We start from the raw sequence: 25970 nt of genomic DNA on the forward strand, positions 1-25970 counted from the left end.
AATGACTCAATATATTATGTATCTCTCATCCTGCTTTATACATGCAATCCAGAATATTTCTTCACTCAAACTATTAAAAATTTGAGAAGATATTGAAGAGTACTGTGTCAACATTATATGTAGCAATAAATATTGAAGAAATACTGATTGCAAAGGACATATACACTCTTTTCATAAAGTATGTTAAGTTCTTTATAAGTCTATAGCAAAGAATGAATCCTCTTGGAGGAATATGATATACTGCCATTTTCCATAATGAAACATTTATAACTAGATATTTTCTATGTACAAATATAATTTTAAACTTCAAATGATATATGGCAACAAGTTAAAAGTCATTTTAAAGATGACAATTTTATGTTTATAAGTAATAAGAATAATGTTTACAAATGATTCATGAATTTGCTTTAAGTTCCATATCTCTAATTTTAAAATATTTTGTTCTTGATTTCCTGAAGGAAGTGATGTACAGTTGAAGTGGAATTTAAAGATTCAAGTTTAGTAAGAATGAACATTCTTTTTACCACATAAGTATTTTTTTCTTTTTTATTATTTATTTTTAAATTTAAATTTAAATTAGAAACAAGGTTGCTTCACATATTAAGTATCACCTATCTCATTTATAAAACCATTCATGATTTCAATATATTAAAATATTTCATGTGAAGTAAAATCATCACAAACACTAAGGAAAGTCTTCAAGATTCATTCAAGGAAAGATCTCTACAAACATTGAGATAGGGACTTGGTAGCCAGCTCAGAAGTAATTAAGGGCATTGACTAGTCATACAGCAGCTCTGGATTCAGATCCAGCCTCACATTGTGGCTCATAACTATCAATAATTCCAGCTTTAGCGGATCCAATACTCTCTTCTGCCCTTCTCTAATGATAGTGCCTGCAGGTGGTATGTACACATACTTGCAATCAAAACATTCATACACATGCATTTAGGAATACATTTATGTATATACACACATATATGCATATGTAACATCATTGAAAAAAGAGAATGTGAAATTGAAAGAGAGAAATTGGGGTATTTGGGCTTGTTAGGAGGGAGGAAAAGGAAGGGAGAAAGAATATAATTAAGTTATAATTGCAAAAATTAAAGCAAAGCTTTCAAAATGCTTTTAAAAAGCATTTACAAGTTTTTAACTAGGCACATATGCTTCTGTTATATAGGCAATACATACATAATTGTATTAATACTGTTGTGTAAATAGAGCACAAATTGAAAGTATACAATATATTGTATATAATGTGTTAATACTTATGTCTTTTCTGGCATCAGATTGGCTTATATACAATTGTGCATCATTTTGTAAATATTGAATAAATGATGTTGTAAATACAAAGTGTTAGGTGCTGTAGAAACAAATTGGTCAGTTGTTTTGTCTTATGTTTCACACTTTAGTCTATCACACTCCTTGATATTGCTGTCATATTTGAAATGGAACTTCTATAAAACAGCAAGGTCTTCCTGTTATTGCTTTTTTAGAAAGCAATGGATGCGGTCTTCACCCATTCTCTTAATAAAATTACTAATTTTTTCCCAGGTAAAAATATAAGATTTGCTCTTTTCAAAGATTCAGGTCATGTAATTGAACTGCCTTTTCCATCTTTAAACCTTTTAAACTGAAGTAGGGAATTGCTGTGAAATCCCTCGGTAAATAGGAAGGAAGGTTAGGGTAACCATTATGGTCACAGGACACTCACTAGGCATTGCTCATCATTCAAAAATGAGGCTGAAATTCTCTGTTGTTAACTTTTCCAAATCAAGGTTTTAAAGATAGTTAATCCTGTCTATAGCTGGTTACAAGAAGTCTCCAGATGAGTAAAATACCATTCTTGGTTTTCAAAGTTTAACTAGTTTTGTTCTTTTTATCTGAAATGTAGGCATCCTCCGGAGTGCAAAGGCTCTGAGAACATAGGTTTAATTGGGACAAAATGCCCAGAGGTAATTTAGGCAGGGGATTATTTTCAGAGATTTGGTAAAACTGGAACCAATTAAGATCCAGGAATACACATGAGCATAAGAACCAGACAAGGTGTCAGTTGAGTCACTTGAAAGTGTGTCTATGATGATTGAGATAAGGAAATAGTGTGAGAAAAATATGGATAGTCTCCAACATCTGAAGTACATGGCAGGTGCCTGCATGGACCTCAGGACAATATTCTGTGTGATTTTAACATCTAAAACAAATAAATTCTCTCTCTCTCTCTCTCTCTCTTCTCTCTCTCTCTCTCTCTCTCTCTCTCTCTCCCACCTTTCAACCCCTTTTCTTTTTCTCTCTCTCCATCTCACTCTTCTTCATGCTGATGTGCTAGATATGCTAATCTGTGGGAAATAGCAAAAGAACAGAATGACAATTATCCCTTTGAAAACCAAAAATATTATGTAAAATATGATTCCCAAGAATTGAAATGAGGATGTAAGCTTTTGAATATCCATTAGCCGTCATGACATGGAGAACAATAGCAACATGATCTGTGCTCACCACTTACATTAAAACCCAAATGACTCTTTTCAGTCCCACGAGTTTCTAAAAATTATTTTTCTTTTAATTCCTTTTCATAGTTTTTGCAGATTTGTATGAGTTATATAAAATGTAAATTATGAATTACACTCAAATATTTTTTAAAATACAAAGTACTTCACAACGCTGTAGCTCACTGCCCATAAAATTTTAATAGGAGGGAAAATTAAAATTTCCCAGGTGATTATTTCAATGTTGAATACTGAAAAGTAAAACTTCATCCTATCTGACACCACATTTAAGTATGAAGATAAGAATTTAGATCTATTTCCACTGTTTGACTCTGCCTACAACTAGGAAGTATGAATATATAATATGCTTCCAGTTCTGCTTTTCACAAAGGTAGGCATTTTGAAGACATTTTGTTTTTTTTTAAATTATTTAATTTACATTTTCCTTAAAATGTAATCACCTCTTAGACAGTATTTTTTGGAGGGTGCCAGTTCACAAATAATGACTTGGAGAATTATTATTAAAGAAAACTGACTTAGCCTAGAATTGTTTCTAATTAGCTGTTATAGCTTAGATTAACTCGTATATTTTAATTAACATTCAACCACATGCTTGTTACCTCATCTCCATTATGCCCATCCTGGTTATGCTATGTTTTACCGGTGACTCTCCTTTCTTCTTCCCAGAGAACGCTCTGTGTGGAAGTCCCACCTATATCTACTTCCTAGTTATTGGTCATTTAGCTTTGTATTACAACAATCACAGTGACACATCTTCACACAGTGTAAAGGAACATTCCACAAAATATCCCCTTTTGTTCTGAATAAAAAGAAAGGTTTAACTCTTGCACAGTAAAATAATGTACAATAAGAACAATTACCATGTAAGAATTACATTTAAAATTCATTTGCATTTGTCAAGTAAGAGACAATATTCCATTATCTTTATTGTCTTAATCTAAAGTTATATACCAAACCATTTTTGGTCATAATTTGTATTGCCATCCTAAAAGTCTTTTAGACTTTTAAACATCTTTTAGATAAGCAACATAAGCTTTTATGTTTTTCAACCTTGCAATTTTATATCTTTTATGTAAGTTTTTTAAAAAAAATTGGTAATGAGGAAAACTGTAAAAACTATAACTATGTGGTCTTCAATCATCATGAGAGAACCATGAAGGATGAATATTACTTGAGTAAACAGGAAGCATGAGAAAGCAACACCAAAACTGTAGAATGAAACTAGAGAATCTACACCTGCAAGACCTGAACATTCCGTTTTGGAAGAATTAGATGAGAAAGAACTTAAAAACAACTTCATGAAAATGACAGAGGCCCTGAAAAGAGATATGGGAAAATCCCTTCAAGACATGGAAGAAAAAAACAAACCAAAAATACAAGAAATGGGGGAAAAACAATCCAAAAAAAGCAAAAAAATGCAAGCAAAGGAAGAAAAGACAAACCAAAAACTTCAACAAAAGCAAGAAAGAGAGGAAAAGACAAAACAAAAAATACAAGAAACAATTTAAACAGTGCAAGGGTTGAAAGCTGAAATAGAGACAGTAAAAAAGACACAATCTTGGGCTGGAGAGATGGCTCAGCTGTTAAAGGCTAGGGTCACAACAAAAAATATAAAGACACAGTCTGAAGGAATGCTGGAAATAGAAAAGCTAGGCAAATGATTAGGTACTATAGATACAAGCATAGCCAACAGAATACAAGAGATGGAAGACAGAATCTCAGGTGTTGAAAATACACTAGGGGAAATAGATTCATCGACCAAAGAAAACCTTAACTCCAACAAATCCCTAACACAAAACATCCAGGAAATATGGGACACCATGAAAAGACCAAACCTAAGAATAATAGGTATAGAAAAAGGTGAAGAAATCCACCTCAAAGTGGCAGAAAACATATTCAACAAAATCATAGAAGAAAACTTCCCCAACTTAAGGAAAGACATGCCAATAAAAGTACAAGAAGCCTACAGAGTGCCAAATAGAGTGGACCACAAAAGGAAGTTGCTTTGTCACATAATAGTAAAAACCCCAAACATACAGAATAAAGAAAGAATATTAAGAACAGCAAAGGAAAAAGGTCAAGTTACATATAAAGGCAAACCTATCAGAATCACACCTGACTTCTCCATGGAATCTCTGAAAGCCAGAAGGTCCTGGATAGATTCTACAAACACTAAGAGACCATGGATACCAGCCCAGACTGCTATATCCAGCAAAGCTTTCAATCACTATAGATAGAGAAAACAAGATATTCCATTACAAAACCAAATTTAAACAATAAGTATCCACTAACCCAGTCCTACGGAAAGTTCTGGAAGGAAAACCCTAACAAAGAGAGTTAACTACAACCAGAAAAACATAGGCAACAGATAATCCCACCTTACCAACAGCCAAAAGAAAAGAGGTGGAAATCCACATATAATTACACCATCACAAACTATTCCAAAACAAACAAGAATGATCAATCAAAGGTCATTAATATCCCTCAACATTAATGGTCTTAAGTTGCCCATAAAGAGATGCAGGCTAATAGAATGGATTCAAAGACAGAACCCATCCTTCTGCTGTATACAAGAAACACACTTCTGCCTCAAAGACAGATATTACCTCAGAGTTAAGAGTTGGAAAAAGATTTTGCATTCAAATGGACCCAAGAAACAAGTGGGGCTAGCAATCCTTATATCTAACAAATTAGATTTAAAAAAAAATCACGAGATCAAGGAGGGCACTTCATACTCATCACAGGAGAAATCCACTAAGATGAAGTTTCAATTTTGATCATCTATGCCTCAAATACAAAGGTACCCATGTTCATAAAAGAAACATTACTAAAATTCAAATCACATATAAAGCCCCCCACATTAGAGTGGGAGGAGTGGGAGACTTCAACACCCCACTCTCACCTCTAGACAGGACTACCAGAGAGAAACTTAACAAAGAAGCAAAGGAACTAATACAAGTTATGACCCAATTGGAATTAACAGTCGTATATAGAACATTCCACCAAAATAAAAAAGAATATACCTTCTTCTCAGCGCCACATGGAACCTTCTCAAAAATTGACCACATACTTGGCAACATATAAAACCTCAACAGGTACAAAAAAATTGGAATGACTCCATGCATTTTATCAGACTACCATGCGTTAAAATTAGAATTCAACAACAACACAAATTGCAGAAACCCTACAAACTCATGGAAGTTGAATAGTCAAACCTTTATCCAAACTTACCAAATGACAGAGTGTGAACATGCAAATTAACAAAATCAGAAATGAAAAGGGGGACATAACAATGGACACTGAGGAGATTCAGAGAATCATCAGATCATACTTTGAAAACCAGTTCTCCACAAAATTTGAAAATCTAAAAGAAATGGACTATTTTTCTGGATAGATAACACTTGCCAAAATTTAATGAAGAAGAGATAAGCAATTTAAATAGACATATAACCCCTAAGGAAATAGAAGCAGTCATCAAAAGTCTCCCAACCAAAAATGCCCAGGGACAGATGGCCTCAAGTGACCAGCTTATACCAACTCTTCTCAAAGTATTCCATGCAATAGTAGCAGAAGGGTCTTTCCCAAACTCTTTCTACAAGGCTTCAGTTACCTTGATACCAGAACAACACATAGGCAAAGCTAAGAAAGAGAACTTGACACCAATATCTCTCATGGACATTGATGCAAAAATAATCAGTAAAATACTGGCAAATCGGATCCAAGAACACATCAGAAAACTCATCCACCATGATCAAGTAGGCTTCATCCCAGGCATCCCAGGGCTGGTTCAACATATGGAAATCCATCAGTGAAATCCACCATATAAACAAGCTGAGACACAAAAAACACATGATCATCTCACTGGATGCTGAAAAAGCCTGGGACAAAATCCAACACCCCTTCATGATAAAGTTCTTGGAGTGATCTGGGATAACAAGAACTTACCTCAACATAATAAAAGCTATATACAGCAATCCAACAGCCAACATCAACCTAAATGGGCAGAAAGTCAATGCAATTCCTCTAAGAATAGGAACAAGACAACGCTGTCCACTCTCTCCATATCTCTTCAATATTGTACTTGAAGTTCTGGCTAGAGCAATAAGACAACAAAAGGGGATCAAGGGGATACAAATTGGAAAGTAAAAGGTCAAACTTTCACTATTTGCAGATGATATGATAGTTTACATAAGTGACCCATGGAACTCCTGAAGCTGATAAATACTTTTAGCAAAGTGGCAGGATCCAAGATTAACTCAAGAAAATCAGTAGACCTACTATATACAGATTATAAAAGGGCTGAAAAAGAAATTAGAGAACCATTGCCCTTTAAAAAACCACAAACAACATAAAATACCTTGGGGTATTGCTATCCAAACAAGTGAAAGACCGGTATAGCAAGAACTTTCAGTCTTTAAAGAAAGAAATTAAAGAAGATACCAGAATGTAGAAAGATCTCCCATGCTCTTGGATAGGTATGATCAACATAGTAAAAATGTCAATCTTACCGAAAGCAATATACAGATTTATCGCAATTGCCATTAAAATCCCAGCACAATTCTGCACAGACCTTGAAAGAACAATAATCAACTTTATGTGGAAAAATAAAAGACCCAGAAAAGCCAAAACAACCCTTTTGTTTGTTCAACAAAGGCTACATCTGGAGGCATCACCATCTCTGACTTCAAGCTCTAATACAGAGCTATAGTCCTGAAAATAGCTTGTTATCAGCACAAAAATAGACAGATAAGCCAATCGAATCAAACTGAATACCCCGACATTAATCGATACATATATGAGCACCCTATCTTTGGCAATGATGCTAAAATTATACAATGAAAAAAAGAAAGTATCTTCAATAAATGGTGCTATCATAAGTGGATATTGGCATAAAGAAGACTGCAGATATAACCATGTCAATCACCATGCCAAAACTTAAATCCAAATGGATCAAAGACCTCAACATAAATCCAGCCACACTGAACCTCTTAGAAGAGAAATTGGGAGGCACCCTTGAACAAATTGGTGCAGGAAACCGCTTCCTGAACATAACTCCAGTAATATAGACACTAAAATCAACAATTAATAAATGGGACCTTCTGAAACTGAGGAGCTTCTGTAAAGTAAAGGACACAGTCAGCAAGACAAAAAGCAACCCTCAGATGGGGAAAACATATTCACTAACCCCACATCTGACAGAGGGCTGATCTTCAAAATTTAAAAAGAACTCAAGAAGCAAGTCTCCAAAGCACCAAAGGATCCAATTAAAAAGGAGGCTACAGTACTAAATATGGAATTCTCAGTAGAGGAGTCTAAAATGGCTGAGAGATACTTGTGAAAGTACTCAACATCCCTAGCCCTCAGGGAAATGCAAATCAAAACAATTCTGAGATACCATCTCACTCCTCTCAGAATGGCTAAAATCAAAAACTGCAATGACAGTTTATGCTGGAATGGATGTGGAGAAAAGTCAATACTCCTACACTGATGGTGGAAGTGCAGACTTGTACAGCCACTTTGGAATTCAATATGGAGATTCCTCAGGAAAATGAGAATCAGTCTACCAGAAGACCCAACAATTCCACTCAGGCATATACCCAAATGATGCACATTCATACAACAAGGATCTGCTCCACTATGTTCATAGTAGCATTATTTGTAATAGCTAGAACCTGGAAGTAACCTAGATGCCCCTCAACTAAAGAGTGGTTAGAGAAAATATGGTACATTTACACAATGGAGTACTATTCAGCAGAAAAAAATGGAATCTTGAAATTTAAAGGCAAATGGATGGCAGTAGAGGAAAACATACAGAGTGAGGCAACCCAGTCACAAAAAGAGAAACATGGTATATACTCACTCATTTATTGATTGTACACATGAATCAGGGAAGACTTCCTTCTTGTATGAATAGGCATCTTTTGGGTATATGCCTAAGAGTGGAATTGCTGGCTCTTGTAGTACACTGAGTCCAATTTTCCTGAGGAATCTCCATACTGATTTCCAAAGTGGCTGACAAGTTTGCACTCCCACCAGCAATGGATGAGTGTTCCCCTTTCTCCACATCCTCTCCAGCATAAGCTGTTATTGGTGTTTTGACTTTAACCATTCTGACAGGGGGAAAGATGATATCTCAGGGTTGTTTTAATTTATATTTCCCTAATGGCTAAGGATGTTGGACGCTTTCTGAAGTGTCTCTCAGCAATTTTAGACTTTTCTATTGACAATTCTCTATTTAGTACTGTAGCCTCCTTTTTAATTGGATCCTTTGGTGCTTTGGAGACTTGCTTCTTGAGTTCTTTTTAAATTTTGAAGATCAGCCCTCTGTCAGATGTGGGGTTAGTGAATATCTTTTCCCAATCCGTGGGTTGTCTTTTTGTCTTGCTGACTGTGTCCTTTGCCTTACAGAAGCTTCTCAGTTTCAGCAGGTCCCATGCATTAATTGTTGACCCCAGTGTCTGTGGTACTGGTGTTATGTTCAGGTAGTGGTCCCCTGTACCAATTCGCTCAAGGGTACCACCCACTTTCTCTTCTAAGAGGTTCAGTATGACTGGATTTGTGTTTAGGTCTTTGATTGGTGTATATTTCTGTCTTTGTTATAAAATATCAAGTTTCCAAATGGGTATGAATATGGATTTTCAATTCAGATCCATCCACTAACATTTTTCAATGTCAATACAGTGATGTTTTTATTGTTATAATTTTGTAATATATTTTTAGGTCAGGAATGGTGTGTTCTCCTACAATTCTTTCATTGTCTATAAATATTTTAGCTGTTTTGTGTTTTTTTTCTTTTCCATATGAAATTGAAAAATTGTCCTTTCAAGGTCTGTGAATTGTGTTCAGTTTTTTTAATGGAGATTTCATTGCATCTGCCGATCACTTTTTGAAGATAACCATTTTTACTATAACACTACCAATCAATGATTGTTGGAGATTTTTCTGTCTTCTGATATTATCTTCAACTTCTATTTTCAAAGTTGTGTAGTTTTTATTATGTAAGGCTTTTATTTGTTTTGGTTAGATTTACCTCAAGATATTTTATATTATTTTAGGCTATTGTGAAGGGTGTGGTTTACCTGATTCTTTTCTTGATCTGTTATTTGCATATAGGAATGCTACTGATGCTTGTATATTAGCTTTGTATTCTGCTATTTTTCTGAGACTGATTATTAGTTATAGGATTTTCTCAGTTTGTTTCTTAGGTTCGCTTTTATACTCTACCATATCATCTACAAATTAAGATATTTTGACTTCTTACTTTCTGAATTATATCTTCTTGATTTCCTTCAATTGTCTTATTATTCCAGGTAAGACTTCACTGAGTAGGCATGGAGGCAGTGAAAGCCTTGTCTTGTTCCTGATTGTAGTAGAATTTCTCTACATTTAGTTTGATGTTGATTATTGGCTTGCTGTATACTCCCTTTGTTATGTAAAGATATGTACCATGTATCATTAATTTTCTAGGATTTTTATCATGAAGGAGTGTTGGATGTTGTAAAGTCCTTTTCTGCACCTAATGAGTTGATAATTTCAGCTTTATTTGTAATATCCAGAACCTCAAAAAAGCTATTATAACCCTCAACTGAAGAATGGATAAAGAAATATGGTATATTTTCACTATGGAGCATTACTCAGTAGTTAAAAAGAATAGCATCATGAACTTTGAAGGCAAATGTATAGGAACCAGAGATGTTTCTGTGATTTTTGATATTCAGTTTGTTTATATATTGTATTATATTTTTTGATTTTAGTTATTAACCCATGTATTCATCCCTAGAATACAGCTTGTCTACTAGGACATGGTAAAAGATCTTTTGATTTGTTCTTGGATTTATTTTGCAGGTATTTCATTGAGAATTTTTGTATCATTTTTCATAAAGGAAATTTGTCTGTAATTTTCCTTCTTTTTGCATCTTTCTGTATTTTGACTATAAGGGTAGCTCTAGCCTCCTCAACTATATTAGGAAATGTTCCTTCTATTTGTATTTTGTGAAATAATTTGAGGAATATTGGCACCAACTCTTCTTTGAAGATGTGATAGAATTCTTCACTAAAATCATCTGCCCTTAGATATTTTTGGTTAACTTCTCCTCATGACTGCTTCATGTACATTCTATATGATAGAATACATCTTGTAGACTACCTCAATTTGAGAACAAAATGAATGGTCTCTGACCCTGCTTGTTATTCATGCACAAATGCTATGATGTATTGCACCTGTTTTGATACTTTATAATTGAGAAATCCCTTTTATTCATCTTTGTATACATTCTGTCTCAGGTTTATATATGTAATGGAAAAGAAATGAAAATATGGCCCCTCGCCTACAAAAAAATTTACATTAATATTTTTTTCCTACAGGATCCCATGAGTTTGTCATCGTTCCATTTCAGCAGGAAGTAATTTTGAGAATACTATGCCCCCTTTCCCTACTGTTGATACTGCAGTATAGTTTACATTTTATGGGGTTAGTTTACAGTTATTTAGGTTCAGAATTGGAAGGAGGTCTTCAGACTTGCGCATCTCTTTCAGATAAGTTTAGGGTTTAGATGGGATAGATATACTTAGGACAGGGTATAATTTGCTTATCATCTTCTATGTATATATGCTGTATATGTTTGAGTTTTGTATCAAGTCTAAATCTTTTATTTAGACTAAAAGTGGAATTGTAGGGAAGACCTCTTGTACCCGAGATACTGGCCATTCCCATTTGGGATGTGGACAGAGGGATGTGGGAAAGGCAAGAGATATATAGGAGAAACAGAAAGTAAATCTCTCTTGGATGCTGGCCATGCCTCAGAGAGCCGAGTGCTTCACAGCTTCCCTTGTAAGTGATTTTTATATCAAATAAAGTATGCTAGACGCCTTTTTTCTCATTGCACTGTTTCCTTTACAAGTAAGAGTGAAATTAGGGCACAGTTATAATTCACTTTTCTAACAATTTTCAACAAAATACCAGATATATAATTGATCTTGATGATATATTAAAACTGATAAAAAGTTGTTTCTGCATGCCATCCCATTTGAAAATTGTTTTTGTTTCATTGATTATAATAATTTATTTTCTACAAGCAAATTCATATATCATGGATCATGGTCTTTGAAATTTCCTGTTTTTCTGTAACTCAAATAACTAGTATTTCATTAATATATTTGGAATTCTGCATTTATTTTAAAGTTTATTTTGTGTTGCAACTAAAAAGATTCATGAAACTTCTTATACATTTAAGGAAGCCTGCGTCTGTGTTCCCAGGCCATGGACTCAACCTTGACTAAAGTACAATCTATCTCTTATTTCCTTTGATGTGACAGGTGCATTGTGTCCTGACTCGTTTGTAAAAGCAATAGCAAGTTGAATGCAATTATATTTGTCATCTGTAAGTATTTATGTAACTTGCTGGTTTTAAAAAAAGACAAATACCTACCACAGTTGTCATTAGAGACGCTTTATCCAGTAATGGATGATGGATGCAGAGACCCACAACCAATCATTTGGGCAGAGTTTTGGAAATCATGCTGAAGTAGAGAGTAGAAGAATTTTAAAGAGCCAGATGGGTCAAGGACACAAAAAGAAAACACAGAGAATCAACTAGCTAGGGCACACATTGATTTTATCTGGGCACTCTATTTATATGTGTCAGTTGTGTAGATTAGTCTACTGTGGGATTTCTTACAGTGGGAACAGGGGCTGTCCATAAGGTTTTTGCTGGCTTTTGGAAACCTATTAATCATATTGGGCTACCTTGTTCAGCCTTAATGTTTTGGCAACAAATTTTCCAAAGAAATTTGAGCAGTAGATTCCTGAAGAATGTTGGTGAAGTTAAAACTGTGAACATCAAAAGACAGACTAAATGAATTTAGCATGATTAAACAATTGTGACACTTTAGACATAACGAGTGGAATGTTATACTGTAAACATATGTTTGGATGTCAAGTTGTCAAAGGGTGAAACTTTTTTGGTTAATAATATTTTCAACTGTGTGTGAATTAGAATGACAGAATGAAGAAATATGACATATTTATGATGGTCATTCCAAATATTACTGAATGAAGTGCAAAGTGAATTTTTGGTGTAGAGGTACCATTATATTGATTGTAGTCCTCAACTCAATAAAGGGAAAAGAATGAGGATAGTATCAACAGAGTCTAATCATGTGTCATATCTGCTTCATAATGTACAACATGACCTGGCACTCCATACTTCGGACATCATGCCTTCCCTGACATGATGTACTCGTTCACTCTAAAAATGAACCCAAATAAGTGTTGGTATTCTTAAGTTGTGTTTTGTTTTTCAGGTGTTTTGTTATATCAATGATAAAAATAGCCAATAACTTGAATATATGGCAAGAATCATCACGCAAAGTTTCTGCATATATTCTAGTAATTTGCTAACAACTATAATAACTTTTTTCAGTATATTTAGTTTGATACAATTCTCAGAATAGTGTGAGCCATGGTCTTTATGATCTCTTCTAGTATATTTTCAGGGGAGGGATAAATTTCTCCAACAAAAACATTAATTATTGTAACACTAATTAAGATAAAAGTAAATTATAAGGAAAGAAGGATATTTTCCTTTGGGAATCCTAAGGTTGCAGTTAAGTGCTTTAAAAAGATCTGCAAGAGACACTTGGATTGCAAGGTGCTTCAAAGGAAATCTAACCAGAATTTGTAAGCCTGTAAATGATTTTCTTGTTTGTATTTGCTTTATTCTGAACTAGTAATTGATTATAGGTTTTCATAGACATTGACAAAAGTCTAAATTATAACTCCATGTTATGATTACACTACTTACAAACTTTTAGGTGCTCTCTCATTAATCGGATGTTAATATCTATGAAAAATTTTGACTTTCATTTGGACTTCCTGGAAAGTCTTCATACATAAGTTGGGTGTCTAATCCCTTTTCAGGAATCTTAATTGCTTCACAGTATATATTTCAAATTTCTGATGATAACATACTAAAATTCTTCGCTCCAAATAAAAGTTTCTAATTTTAGTAGATATTATAAGAATTATAAAATGGGAGTTGATACCAAAACATGTTATTCATAAATTATTTCTTTACTAATTTTGCACTGTTTCATGTTTCTTTTTCCTGTTGGTTGCAATGGGCTGACAAATGTCATCACAATTCTTATCACCCTACCACACTTTCTCATTGTTCACCCCTGCTTCTCCTGAAATTATCTAAACAAGACCCACTTTTATTTTACATAAGAACTATTCCTTCTAAAATACCTTCTCTGAGATATCTGTTGTTCAATTGTCCTCTGCATTTGGTGTGAACTGAGAACCCCATTTTTTAAAATGAATCAGCTACACAGCTAATCTATGAATTTTGTATTTTGGTGCCCTAGGATTTTTACTTTAAAGTACTTATATTTTACCTTCTCCTTGTCAGAACAAGTTTTTCAGTGCCCCACAAAATTCTTTAATTGTGTTACTATCATTTATTACCATGACTAAAATATATGCAACAATGTGCCTTTTTTCAATGAAGACTGGTCAATACCCAAACGTAGTAACCAGTAATGTACCAATATAGTTTAAATATACATAGAATATTGTATTATGTTGGATATTACTAAAAACTGATTCCAGAAAACATGACGTGATACAGAGAAATATGGAGGAACAAAAGGAGGAAGCATTTTGATGTATACATTCCTCAAGATTATTTTACAAACAAAACACCAGTTAATCCTGACATGTCTCTACTACAAATGTATGCAGCTGACCAACTCAATTCTTTTAAAAATTATCTACTTTCTTTGTCGGACAGTGGTGGCGCACACCTTTAATCCCAGCACTCGGGAGGCAGAGGCAGGCAGATCTCTGTGATTTCGAGGCCAGGCTGGACCGACAGCCTCCAAAACAATACAGAGAAACCCTGTCTCGTAAAACCAAAAAAATTATCTCCTTTCTTTAAGACACATATTTTATTTTTTAATGTATTTGTGGGATTTCCCTTTGCATTTATGTTTGTGTAGATTGTGCCTGCCCGGTGCAACAGACACCTCAAATAGTTCTTAGTTTCCATGGAAATGGAAATATACTCAATTTTGAGCCACCGAGTATGGTTTTGAAACTGACACAACATTTCCTCCAAGAGATGCAAGTACTCCTCATGACTGAGCCAAATCTCCTGCCCTTTACCTTTCTCTTTTTCTCCTCTCATTTGTTTTTAATTTTTGAGAATAAATTGAATTGCTTAGTTTTTCTCTTCTGTTCCCTTATTCCAAAGCTTTCCATATACCTTCACTCTTTCTTGCTTTTTTAAAAAATCTTATGCTATGGTAAGCCTTACTTTAGAGAGTTTCAGCAAGTTAGAAGTGGTTATTCACCAAAGAAACCAAATAAAAAACATTTGTAAAATAGGGAAAGAGTTTGATAATATAAACATATAAGATAACCATGTATTTGAAAGTAGTGAGAAGAACTCAAAGATTGTTACCAAAGAAGGATAAGAACTATGGATTCTTAAGCACACCTGTTCAAATAATGACCTGGTGTTAGTTATCTCAGTTATGAATATTCAGAATCTTATTAGTAAAAAGAAAATTGCTGAGGCTGAATTGGAGCAATACCCATTTGATCCAGAGAAAAGACTTCTGCTGTGAAGCAGAATGTTCATGTGTACTGAAAGATGTTTGTGTATCAGATATGTGATGTGGAAAGCAGACAAATTGGTCCCAAGGAGATGATTGTTCCTGCTTAGGGGCACAGGCTCACCTTTGAGGGATTTGCATGAAGAAAACTTCTCTTCAAAAAAGACCAAAGACAATGAATGTTGGCATGCAGGTGCCATTCAAAGGTTCCAGAACACATGATAAAAGGTGGACTTTGACAATTGTTTAAAAATATTATAGGTACAAGAAAGACACTAACTTTAGTGGAACTATCTTTGGATGATAAGTGAAGACAGGAAAGATGAAGAGCGATCTCACCCAAGATTAAGGCAAAGTAAATAAAACACAGAAGGGAGAAAACCTAAGGTTTTATCCTGTATTTTATTGCACTCTGGGCTACTTCAGTTTCAGTTGAAGAGTCATTTCTATTAGGAAAACATCAGGCATGTCTGTTATGAGTTTTCTAAATTTTGTAACAATACATGGTACAGTAAGTTGATATAAATAATAAATTAGTACAATTTATGGATCAAGTGAAATTAGCACCTTATGGAAAGATAAGGTGGGGACTATAAAAGTGGAGGTCTACCTAAGTAGAGTCCTGGATCCATTTCTGTACATCTGTGTAACTATTTGGGACTATGTCAATTTTTGTTCGTATCTCCTACCTGACAGGCCACTTAAAGATTCTACAATGCCTAACTTTACTAGAATATCAGGATTCATCCTTATGGGGTTTTCAGATATCCAGGAGCTACAGACTGTCTGTGGAGTGTTCTTCTTGGTAATGTACCTAGCAGTCCTGATGAGTAACTTCCTCATCATCACTCTCATCACCCTGGATCTGAAGCTTCAAACACCTATGTACTTCTTTCTGAAGAATTTGTCCCTGCTTGACATCTTTCTTGTTTCTGTCCCAATTCCAAATTTCTTTTTCAACAGCCTAACTCACAACAGTTCCATTTCCATTCTGGGTTGTGCCTTCCAGATACTTTTCATGACTTCCTTTTCAGCAAGCGAGACACTTGTCCTGACTGCCATGTCCTATGATCGCTATGTTGCCATTTGCTGTCCCCTGTATTATGAGTTAATTATGAGTAGTAGAACCTGTGTGCTGATAGTGTGTGTTTCCTGGGCCACTGGAGTATTCTTTGGAACTGTTTATACAACTGGCACATTTTCCATGCCTTTCTGTGGCTCCAATGTGATTCCACAGTTTTTCTGTGATGTCCCATCATTGTTAAGGATTTCCTGCTCTGAAACACTTGTGGTCATTTATACAAGTCATGGACTTGGTCTGTGTCTAGGCATGTCTTGTTTTATCTGTGTGCTGATCTCTTACTTTTACATATTATCCACTGTGCTTAAGATTCCTACCAGTAAAGGACAGTCCAAAGCATTTGCTACATGCATCCCCCACCTCACTGTTTTCACTATTTTCATTGCTACTGCCTGCTTTGTCTATCTGAAGACACCGTCAAATGTACCGTCAATCACAGACAGACTGCTTTCTGTGCTTTACACTGTGTTACCTCCAGCACTCAATCCTGTGATCTACAGTTTGAGGAACAATGATGTCAAGTGTGCTCTTAGGAGGATGCGGCAAAATCTCTGCCCAATGGGTTCATGTCATTTAACACTTCAAAGTATCTGTCACTGGTATAGTACCTCAAAAGTTGCAGGCAAGTTTTGCAATTTTTGACACTGGAAAGACAAACGGCGATACTCATTTTTGTTCTTGGAATATAAGCACACAGAATAAGGCTAACATTATCTATGATCAAAAAATTAAATTGTATCTAACATATAAAGTTGTGGTACTAGTTTCTGCTCTTAGATAGTAAAACTCTCATCATTTGGGAATATAACATTCTAAAAGTATTTTTTGGTAAGTTTCAGTATCTGGTCACTTGATACTCCTTATTTGGTTTATTTATAAGCAAAAATAACTACCACAAAAACCAATTTACGTTTTGGAAGGATGTGATCAACCAAGGCCATGGTTTCTGTACTCATCTTTCTACTGATTAGAAAAACAGGCAGGACTATACCCCATAAGCCCAGAGCATTGTGGAGATTTATCCCAATCCTCAAAATAGTATCAAAATCTTAAAATAAAGACCAATTTGATGAAAGATTATATGACACAAGTTCTAAAAGAGAAATAGTATCCAACCAGGTTGCGAGTATTATCAAAAGGACACAGGAGAGGCAGAAACATGTGTGGCTGTTTTTCTAGTTTCTCCTAAATAGAAGCATTACTTACAGGTGAGAGAAGGATGGTTTATGAGCCTAAGGAATAGTTCTAAATAACCTTACAAGTTCCAGAGAGTTTAAAAATCACTCAAACCTTTCCCTTTTTTAGAAGTATTAAACAAATGTTGGCAAGAAAAAGTCTTAGAGCCTGGATATAATTCTTGTCCTGTAGAGGTATTTGAACTTCATTCATCAAGCAGTAGGTTTGCAGTTTCTGTGACTTTTCACCAAAATTGGGTACGGAAGCATTTTGTTGATGCAACTGCCTTTGAGTTTTCCAGCTGCTGTAAGTACTCCCAATAAACACATTGGTACAAAAAGTTGTACTTTGTTAGAATCACTTTGCTATTTCTTTGGGTATAAGTGCTGTTTCTCCACAGGAAAAGTTAACACAACAATGGTCCTTGTGTGTCTGTCAGCCTGCTTGTGGTTCAGTAACACATCACCTATAATTGCTTGCAGGTTCTCATCATCATCTACAAAGAAGATATGTAACCAAATAAAGTTGTAGTAGAAATCACTTGTCAATGAAAAATTTCACTAGGTGAATTTGTCAGTCACTGCATTCAAACACATAAGATTTTCTTTACCATTTATGAAATCTCTGGAGATTCTATACTTTATCAGCAATGTTATTTGTGTTTTACATTTAATTTTCATTTCTAGAAAAAATAGATTTTCTTAATGTACAGCTATTTTCAGTTATATTAAAAGTAGTTTATGGTCACTGTGACAAATGATTACTACAATCAGAGTAATGGAAGAAATTTTCACTTTTCTTTTATCCTATCCACTTTAGACATATGCATATTGAGGCAAATCAGCTTGTCCTTCTCATCCAAAAAGCAAACAAAGGTACTTACCCTTGTGGGATTCCTGCTGCAATTTTTGAAACCAAAAAATTTCCCCCCAAAATGTGTAATTCTCCAAAATCTCCATACAGTGACCAGTATATCAATTTCTAATAGTGAAAAATAATGATAATAAAAACAACATGTAAGAGGATGACACTAATAGACTTGACTCAACTTCAAACTTTAGCTATGCATGATTTTGGTTAATTGTAGCTCAATGTAATTTCAAGGTCTACTTTATAGAAAAAGGGAGACAAATAAGATACAACACACTGAACACACACATTAACATTAACTAACACCTTAAGAAAATGATTCTACCTGCCCTAACATGGTACCCAGAAGATCATTCTTTCTGCTGTTTCATGCTCATTCCTCAATTTTTAAAATTTTTTATTTTATTTTTAAAACAACCTTATTTTACATATCAATCCCAGTTCCCTCTCCATCCTATCCTCCCATTTTACCCATCAACCCACCTTCTAACACCCAATCCACTTCTCAGAGATGATGAGGCCTCCTATCGGTACTCATCAAAGTCTGTCACTTCACTTGGGATAGGACCAACCTTTTTATATAGATTTCCTATACCTATTTGTATTTTGTGTCTGTGAAGTTTTTCCCTATAGCTTTCCCTAATTTTTGCTATTTATTTTTATTCAAGTCTATTGTGTTAAAGAGCCAGAAGACATAGAAAATGTGCAGTTTATTTATGAAATCAGGATAAGCAAGTTGGAATTTGTAAGTGAAGATGGTAAATATAATTTATAATTCCTAAATGGTGCAGTCCAACTAAGGAAATGGGACATGCTCCAACCCATTTCCATGCAGACAACCCATGCAGACAACAGGAAGATTGATCTAATGGCAAAACTTACTTATCAAAAACTACAAATTATTCAAATTTAAATTCCCTTCAAATGAAATAACTAGAAATAAATATGCCATAGGATTTCTTTGATCTAAGATGGCCATTTAGGAATGTGTTCCCAGAGGTTACCATCAAAAGCATATGGAAGACACTGTAATTGTTATTTAAGTGTCCAGACTACAGCTTCAGCATGCAATAGGCTAACACGAGAGAGCCATCCATGTGGTACTGGTTTAACAGTCAGGAAATATTCAAGAGTAAGGAGGATGTGAAACTTGCAAAAAAAAAGTTCCAGAAAGCTGCTGAGGCTAGGGAATGTGTGGTAATGTCAAATCTCCCACAACGAGTCCTTGAAAGGCCACTGCACACACCTAAAAAGTGAAGACAAGTTTCAATGGAAATCTCAAAATGTTGACAATAGTAGAACTCTTCGAAATTTTTGTCATGCTCATGATGGACTTTCCAAATAGTACTGAATGAACTAGAAAGTAGACTATTTGTGTTAGAGATACTATACTCTTCACTGTGGTTCTTAAGTGAATAAAGAGGAAAGAGTGAGCCAAGCATCACCAGAGCCATAGCATGTGCCTTCCTACTTCATAATTTAGGAATAATATGACCTGCCACCCCAAACTTCTGACATTATACCTTTTCTATCATGATGTATTTGTGCACTCAAATATGTGCACAAGTAAACCTTGTTTTCCTTAAGATGTGTTTTCTGTTTTAGGTATTTGTTATAATAATGATAAAACAACGAATAACATAAATATATGGCAAATGTCCTCTGGCAAAATTTCTAGATACATTCTAATGTTTACTAACAACTATAACTTTTTTCCAGTATAATTTAGAGTGTATATAGATAGTTTAGTACAATCTGGGGAAAAGTGTAACCCATGTTCTTCATGATCTGTCCTGGCATATTTTCAGGGCAATGATCAGTCTCTCCTACAAAAGCACCAATTATTATAACACTAATTGTCTTAAGAGAAAGGTGAATAATAAGGAAGTCCATTCAGAAAGATTTTCCTTTGGGAATCTCACGATTGCAGACAAATGCCTTAAAAAGATCTTTTCAGACCTTTGGATTACACAGTGCTTCAAAGAAAATCCAACTGAAATTTATACGACGGTAAATGATTTTATTGTTTGTACCTGTTTTATTCTGTATTAAGAAATGATTACAGCTTTGCATAGACTTTTGAGTCTTATTGGAAGGCTAAATCATCATCATATGTTATGATTAGAGAATTTGCAAACTTTTGGTGATCCACCAATAATCTGAATGTTAATGTCTATGAGAAATTTTGACTGTCAAATTGGAAATCTTGAAAAATATTCCTCTATAAGTCTGTTGAACAATCTCTTTTCCAGTAATTTGAGGAATCAAAATTGTTTTTAAAGTACTGATCATAAATTTCTGATTATAAAATATTAAAATGCATTTTTACATGAAAGATTTTAAGCATCATAAATATTACGAACATTAGAGAATTAGTATAGATACCTAAAACAATATAATTTGTAAACAATTTCTTCACTGTTTTTGTATTTTTTTCATGTTTCTTCTTCTTCATGGTTTCTTCCTACCACAGTTTCTCTCCACTCACCACTGCTTCTGAAATATCCTAAACAAGACCTATCTTTATTTCGTACTAGAACTATTCTTGTTAAAATATCTTCTCCAGAGATATCTGTCCTGTTCCGTTGTCCTCTGCATTTTGTGTGAATCAAAGGCTTTTATTTAAATCAAGCAGCCATATAGCTAGTCGATAAACTTTGCTATGTCACTGTACTAGGAATTTGTTTCTTTGTTTTGTAAATTATTTTAACTTACTGATATTTGACCTCCTCCTTGGAAGAACAAGCATTCGACTGCTCCACAATTTTTTTCACTACCATTTAGCATCACGTCTAATATATATGTAACACTGAATATTATTTCAATAAAGATTAATCAATACCTAAACCTAGTTAACAGTATTATACAAATATATCTTAAATATACATAGAATATCATAGTATGTTGGATTGTGAGAAAACTTGATTCCATAAAACATGAAGTTATAAAGAAAAATATGGAGGAACAAATGGAAGAAATATTTTAATTTGTTCACTTCTGAAGATTCCTTTGCAAACAAAATATCAAGGAATCCTCACATGTCTCTAATACAAATGTGTGTAGCCAAACAACTCAAAATGTGTTCTAAATTGTCTCCTTTCTTCAATACATACCTATTATTTTTATTTTCTGAGTATTTGCAGTTTTTTTTCATTTATGTTTGTGTTTACTGTGCCTGCCTGGTGCCAGCAAACAACACAAATAGGTTTCAAGTTCCTTGGAACTGGAGGTATAGTCAGTTTTGAGCTACTAAGTAGACTTTGGAGACTGAAATTATATCCTCTACTAGAGCAGCAAGTGTTTTTGTTTTGTTGTTGTTTTTTGTTTTTGTCATTATTGTTAGGCTGAGCCAAGTCTCCTGCCACTCACCTTTCTCTTTAATTTTGTCTTCTCATTTGTTTTTAATTTTTGAGAATATAATTGCATACAATATTTCTCCCTTCCCTTCCTTTATCACAAGCCCTCCCATATACTTCATTTCTCTCTTTCAAACTCATGGTTTATTTTGTTGTTGTTGCTTTGTTTCACTAATAGATATTACAATCATATATATATATATGTATATATATGTGTGTGTGTGTGTGTGTACAATAATGAACACACGTGCTCTTCAATGTGGAAACCACTTCTCCCATTCTTCAGGAGGCCTTAACTCTCATTTGTTAACAAACTCAGTGATATGTTAAATATTTGTATGAATTTAAGGTGATATAAATATTTAACAGCAAATCTGTGTTTATATGACATTATTTAAACTCACGGGGACAGTGATTCTCATTTGCAAATGTTGGACTATTTAATATAAGTATAGTAGAGCTATAACTATAACTATGACTATTTCACACATAAATGTAATGTGATGGATAATATTACTTTCTTAAGAAAGAAACTTATATTATTTTGTTTTGGAAATCTTATGTCATTGGAATAGGAGTGGGTAATCAATACAGAAACAAATAAAACAATTGTAAAATTCGGCAAGGAGTTTGATAATATAAATATATAAGGCAACTATGTATTTAAAAGTAGTGAGCAGAACTTCAAGAGTATTACCCCAAAAGAATAAGAGCTGTGGATTCTCAAGCTCTTCTGTTCAAATAATGGCCAGGTAGATAGTTATCTCAGTTCTGAGCATGAAGAATCTTATCAGTAATAAGAAAATTTCTGAGGCTGAATTGGGGTCAATCCATATTTGATCCAGAGAAAAGGCTTCTGTTGGGAAGCAGAACACTTGTGTTTACTGAAAGATGTTCTTGTATCATATATACGGTCTTGAAATGAAACAAGTTGGTCCTTCGGAGTTGATTGCTCTTGCTTGTGGGCTCACCATTGCAGGATTTGCATGAAGAAAACTTCTTTTTCACAAAGATTAAAACCAATGAATATAGGGATGCATGTGCCATTCAAAAGGTCCAGAACACATAATTAAAGGTGGAATTTGACAAACTTTTAAAAATACTATAAGCATTATTTGAACACTCTTTGAATGATAAGTGTGGCTATGCAAAATTAAATAGTGATCTCACCCAAAATTAAGACAAAAGAAAGAAGACAGAAGGGAGAAAATATATGATATTATCCTTTAGTTTGTTGCTTACTGGGTAATGACAGTTTCAGGTAAAGTGTCATTTCTATTAGGAAAAGCACCATTTATATCTGTTATCATTTTTCTAAAAAATTGTTATAATACACGGTAGATTAAAATGATATGAATGAAAAATAAGTACTGTGATGATTTCTTGCTTTTACAAATAAAGCCTGTCTGAAGGTCAGAGAATGGAGCTTGCCACTAGTTAAATGTAGTGGTCAGGATGTCTGTACAGACAGAAAGCAAATGAGAGAGTTGGATGGAACCAGGATATAACAGGGAGAAACAGGAACCCACACTCTTGTCTGCTGAGACATTAAGGAAATAAGATGTGGCTATGACTTACTCCTTCAATATGATATCTCAGCATTTTCCTCTATATCTCACCCTGGGCTTTTTATTGCTTATACCAATTAAGAATTCCATTTACAAAGTACAAATTTATATGTAAAGTGAAAGTACCCTCTTATGGAAAGATAAGATTGGAAACTATAGAAATGGAGAAATGCTTGTATTGTACTCTGGATCCATTTCAACTGAACATTCAACTGAATATTTGGTACTGTGTCAAGTTTTGTTTATTTCTCCTACCTGACAGGCCATTTGAAGGACTGAGAATGCCAAACTTCACTAGAATAACAGAATTCATCCTTATGGGATTTTCAGACACCCAAGAGCTACAGACTGTCTGTGGAGTGTTCCTTTTGGTAATGTACCTAGAAGTCCTGATGAGTAATTTCCTCATAATCACTCTCATAACCCTGGATCTGAAGCTCCAAACACCCATGTACTTCTTTATAAAGAATTTGTCCCTGTTAGACATCTTTCTTATGTCTGTCTCTATCCCAAGTTTCTTTGTCAATAGTATAATTCATAACAGTTCCATCTCTTTTCTGGGTTGTGCCTTCCAGACACTTTTCATGACTTCCTTCTTAGCAAGTGAGGTATTTTTCCTGACTGCCATGTCCTATGACCGCTACGTTGCCATCTGTTGTCCTCTGCACTATGAGGCCATCATGAGTAGTTGTACCTGTATGTTGATGATGTGTGTTTCCTGGGCTACTGGGCTACTATTTGGAATTCTATACACAGCTGTCACCTTTTCCATGAATTTCTGTAACTCCAATGTGATCCTACAGTTTTTTTGTGATGTTCCCTCATTGTTAAGGATCTCCTGCTCTAAAACACTTGTGGTCATTTATACAAGTCTTGGGCTTGGTATGTGTCTAGGCATGTCTTGCTTTATTTGTTTGATGATCTCTTACTTTTACATTTTCTGCACTGTGATGAAGATTTCCACTACTAAAGGTCAGTCTAAAGTGTTTTCCACCTGCATCCCACACCTCACTGTTTTCACTATTTTCTTTGCTACTGCTTGTTTTGTTTATCTGAAGCCTCCCTCAAAAACACCATTAGTTACAGACAAATTGTTTTCTGTGCTCTATACTGTGTTGCCTCCAGCACTTAATCCTGTGATCTACAGCCTGAGGAACAGTGACATCAAGTGCGCTCTGAAAAGGTTACAGCAAAATCTCTGCTCAAAAGATTCACTTCATTTAATACTTCAAACTATCTGTTAGTGTTATAGTGCCTCACAAGTTAAAAATAATTTTGCAGTTTTTGACCTTGGAAAGATAAGTGTAGATAAACATTTTTGTCCTTAGAAAATGAACACTCAGAATAAGGCTGATATTATCTATGATTAGAAATTTAAATTATATGTGACTAACATATAAAATCATTGTACCAGTTTCTTCTTTCTTATGCTAAAACTGTTATCATTTGGAGAATATCATTTCCAAAAGGATTGATTATTTTTTGTAAGTTTCAATATCCGGTTATTTAATACTCCTGACCTGGTTTATTTACAAACAAAAATAATAACATCCACAAAAAATTACATGGGAGTACCATGTAATCAATCAGGAAGAGCTAACTCAAAGTTTCTGCGCTTGTCTTTCTACTAATTAGAAGGTTTAGGAATCTAACTTATAAGTCCAGAGCATTCTGGAGATTTTACCCAATCCTCAATGTACTACCAAATGCTTAGATAAAGACAAGCATGGAGAAAGATCATATGAGACAAGTTCTAAAAAAGAAATCCAATCAGGTTGAGAGTACTATCAGAGCAACCACGGAAAGGCAGAATTTTGTATGGCTGTTTTTTTTAACAGTTTCTCCTGAATAGAAGCATTACTTACAGGCTAGAGGATTCTGGCTCATGGGTCTAAGGAATAAGTCTAAATCACCTTACAGGTTCTAAAAAGTTTAATAAAACACAAGTCTCTTTCCTTAAAGACTCTCTGACTATCCCAAGAATCTGAATGTAGCTCTGTGATCTGCAAAGCTATTTGAACTTTATGCATTGAGCAGCAGGGTTGTAGCTTCTGTGAGTTTTCACTATAATTGGGTATGGAAGCATTTTGTTGATGCAACTGTCTTTTAGTCCTCCAGCTGCTATAAGTAAGTAATCCCAATAAACCCATTGGTGCAAACAGTTGTACTTTGGTAGAATTACTTTGCTCTTTCTTTGGTTGTTCATCTGGTGTGAGTAGGTGTTGTTTCTCCACAGGAAAATTCCATACACCAATGGTCATAGTGTGTATGTCAGCATCCTTGTGGTCCAGTAAAACATCACCTATAACTGCTTCTTGAACATTGTTCCCATCATCATCTATAAAGAAGATATGGAGCCAAATAAAATTATAGTAAAAACACTTGCCAATGAAAGATTTCTCTTGGTGAATTTACCACTCAGTGTATTCAAGCACATATGATTTCTTCACTGTTTATGGAATCTTTCTGAAGATTCTATGATTTATCTGTAGAATGATTTGTGTTTAATATTTAATCAATTTTCATCTGTAGAGAAAATACAATCTTTACCATGAGGTTTTCATAATGTACAACTACTGTCAATTATATTAATAAGGTGTCATGGGCTCTGTTATAAAGAATGGCTAGAATCAAAGTCATGGAAGCAATGTCCATTTCCCTTTTATCTTATCCCACCAAGAATAATTATATATTGGAACAAATCACATATCCATGTCATCCAATAAGAAAATAAAGGCATTTCCCCTTATGAGATACATGTGCAATTTTCAAAACCACTGTCAAAAACAAT

The 25970-nt window shown here is 34.4% G+C and overlaps 2 protein-coding genes across 2 annotated transcripts; both read left to right on the top strand.

Moving 5' to 3' along the window:
* The first annotated feature begins 15843 nt into the window (after positions 1 to 15843).
* Positions 15844 to 16851, top strand: LOC101844605 (olfactory receptor 14A2-like). The gene has a single exon (XM_005085380.1). It carries the CDS (start codon positions 15844 to 15846, stop codon positions 16849 to 16851), a length of 1008 nt encoding a protein of 335 aa, XP_005085437.1.
* Positions 16852 to 23460: 6609 nt separating this feature from the next.
* Positions 23461 to 24423, top strand: LOC101844867 (olfactory receptor 14A2-like). Its single transcript, XM_005085381.1, has one exon. The coding sequence runs from the start codon at positions 23461 to 23463 to the stop codon at positions 24421 to 24423; it is 963 nt and encodes a 320-aa protein (XP_005085438.1).
* The last annotated feature ends 1547 nt before the right edge of the window (positions 24424 to 25970 follow it).

Source organism: Mesocricetus auratus, unplaced genomic scaffold, assembly GCF_017639785.1.
Source record: "Mesocricetus auratus isolate SY011 unplaced genomic scaffold, BCM_Maur_2.0 Super-Scaffold_4256, whole genome shotgun sequence".
NCBI lineage: Eukaryota > Metazoa > Chordata > Mammalia > Rodentia > Cricetidae > Mesocricetus > Mesocricetus auratus.

What these genes read in the sequence shown, in the direction of transcription:
- LOC101844605 (XM_005085380.1), top strand. Translation starts at nt 15,844, where the DNA reads ATGCCTAACTTTACTAGAATATCAGGATTCATCCTTATGGGGTTTTCA.
- LOC101844867 (XM_005085381.1), top strand. Translation starts at nt 23,461, where the DNA reads ATGCCAAACTTCACTAGAATAACAGAATTCATCCTTATGGGATTTTCA.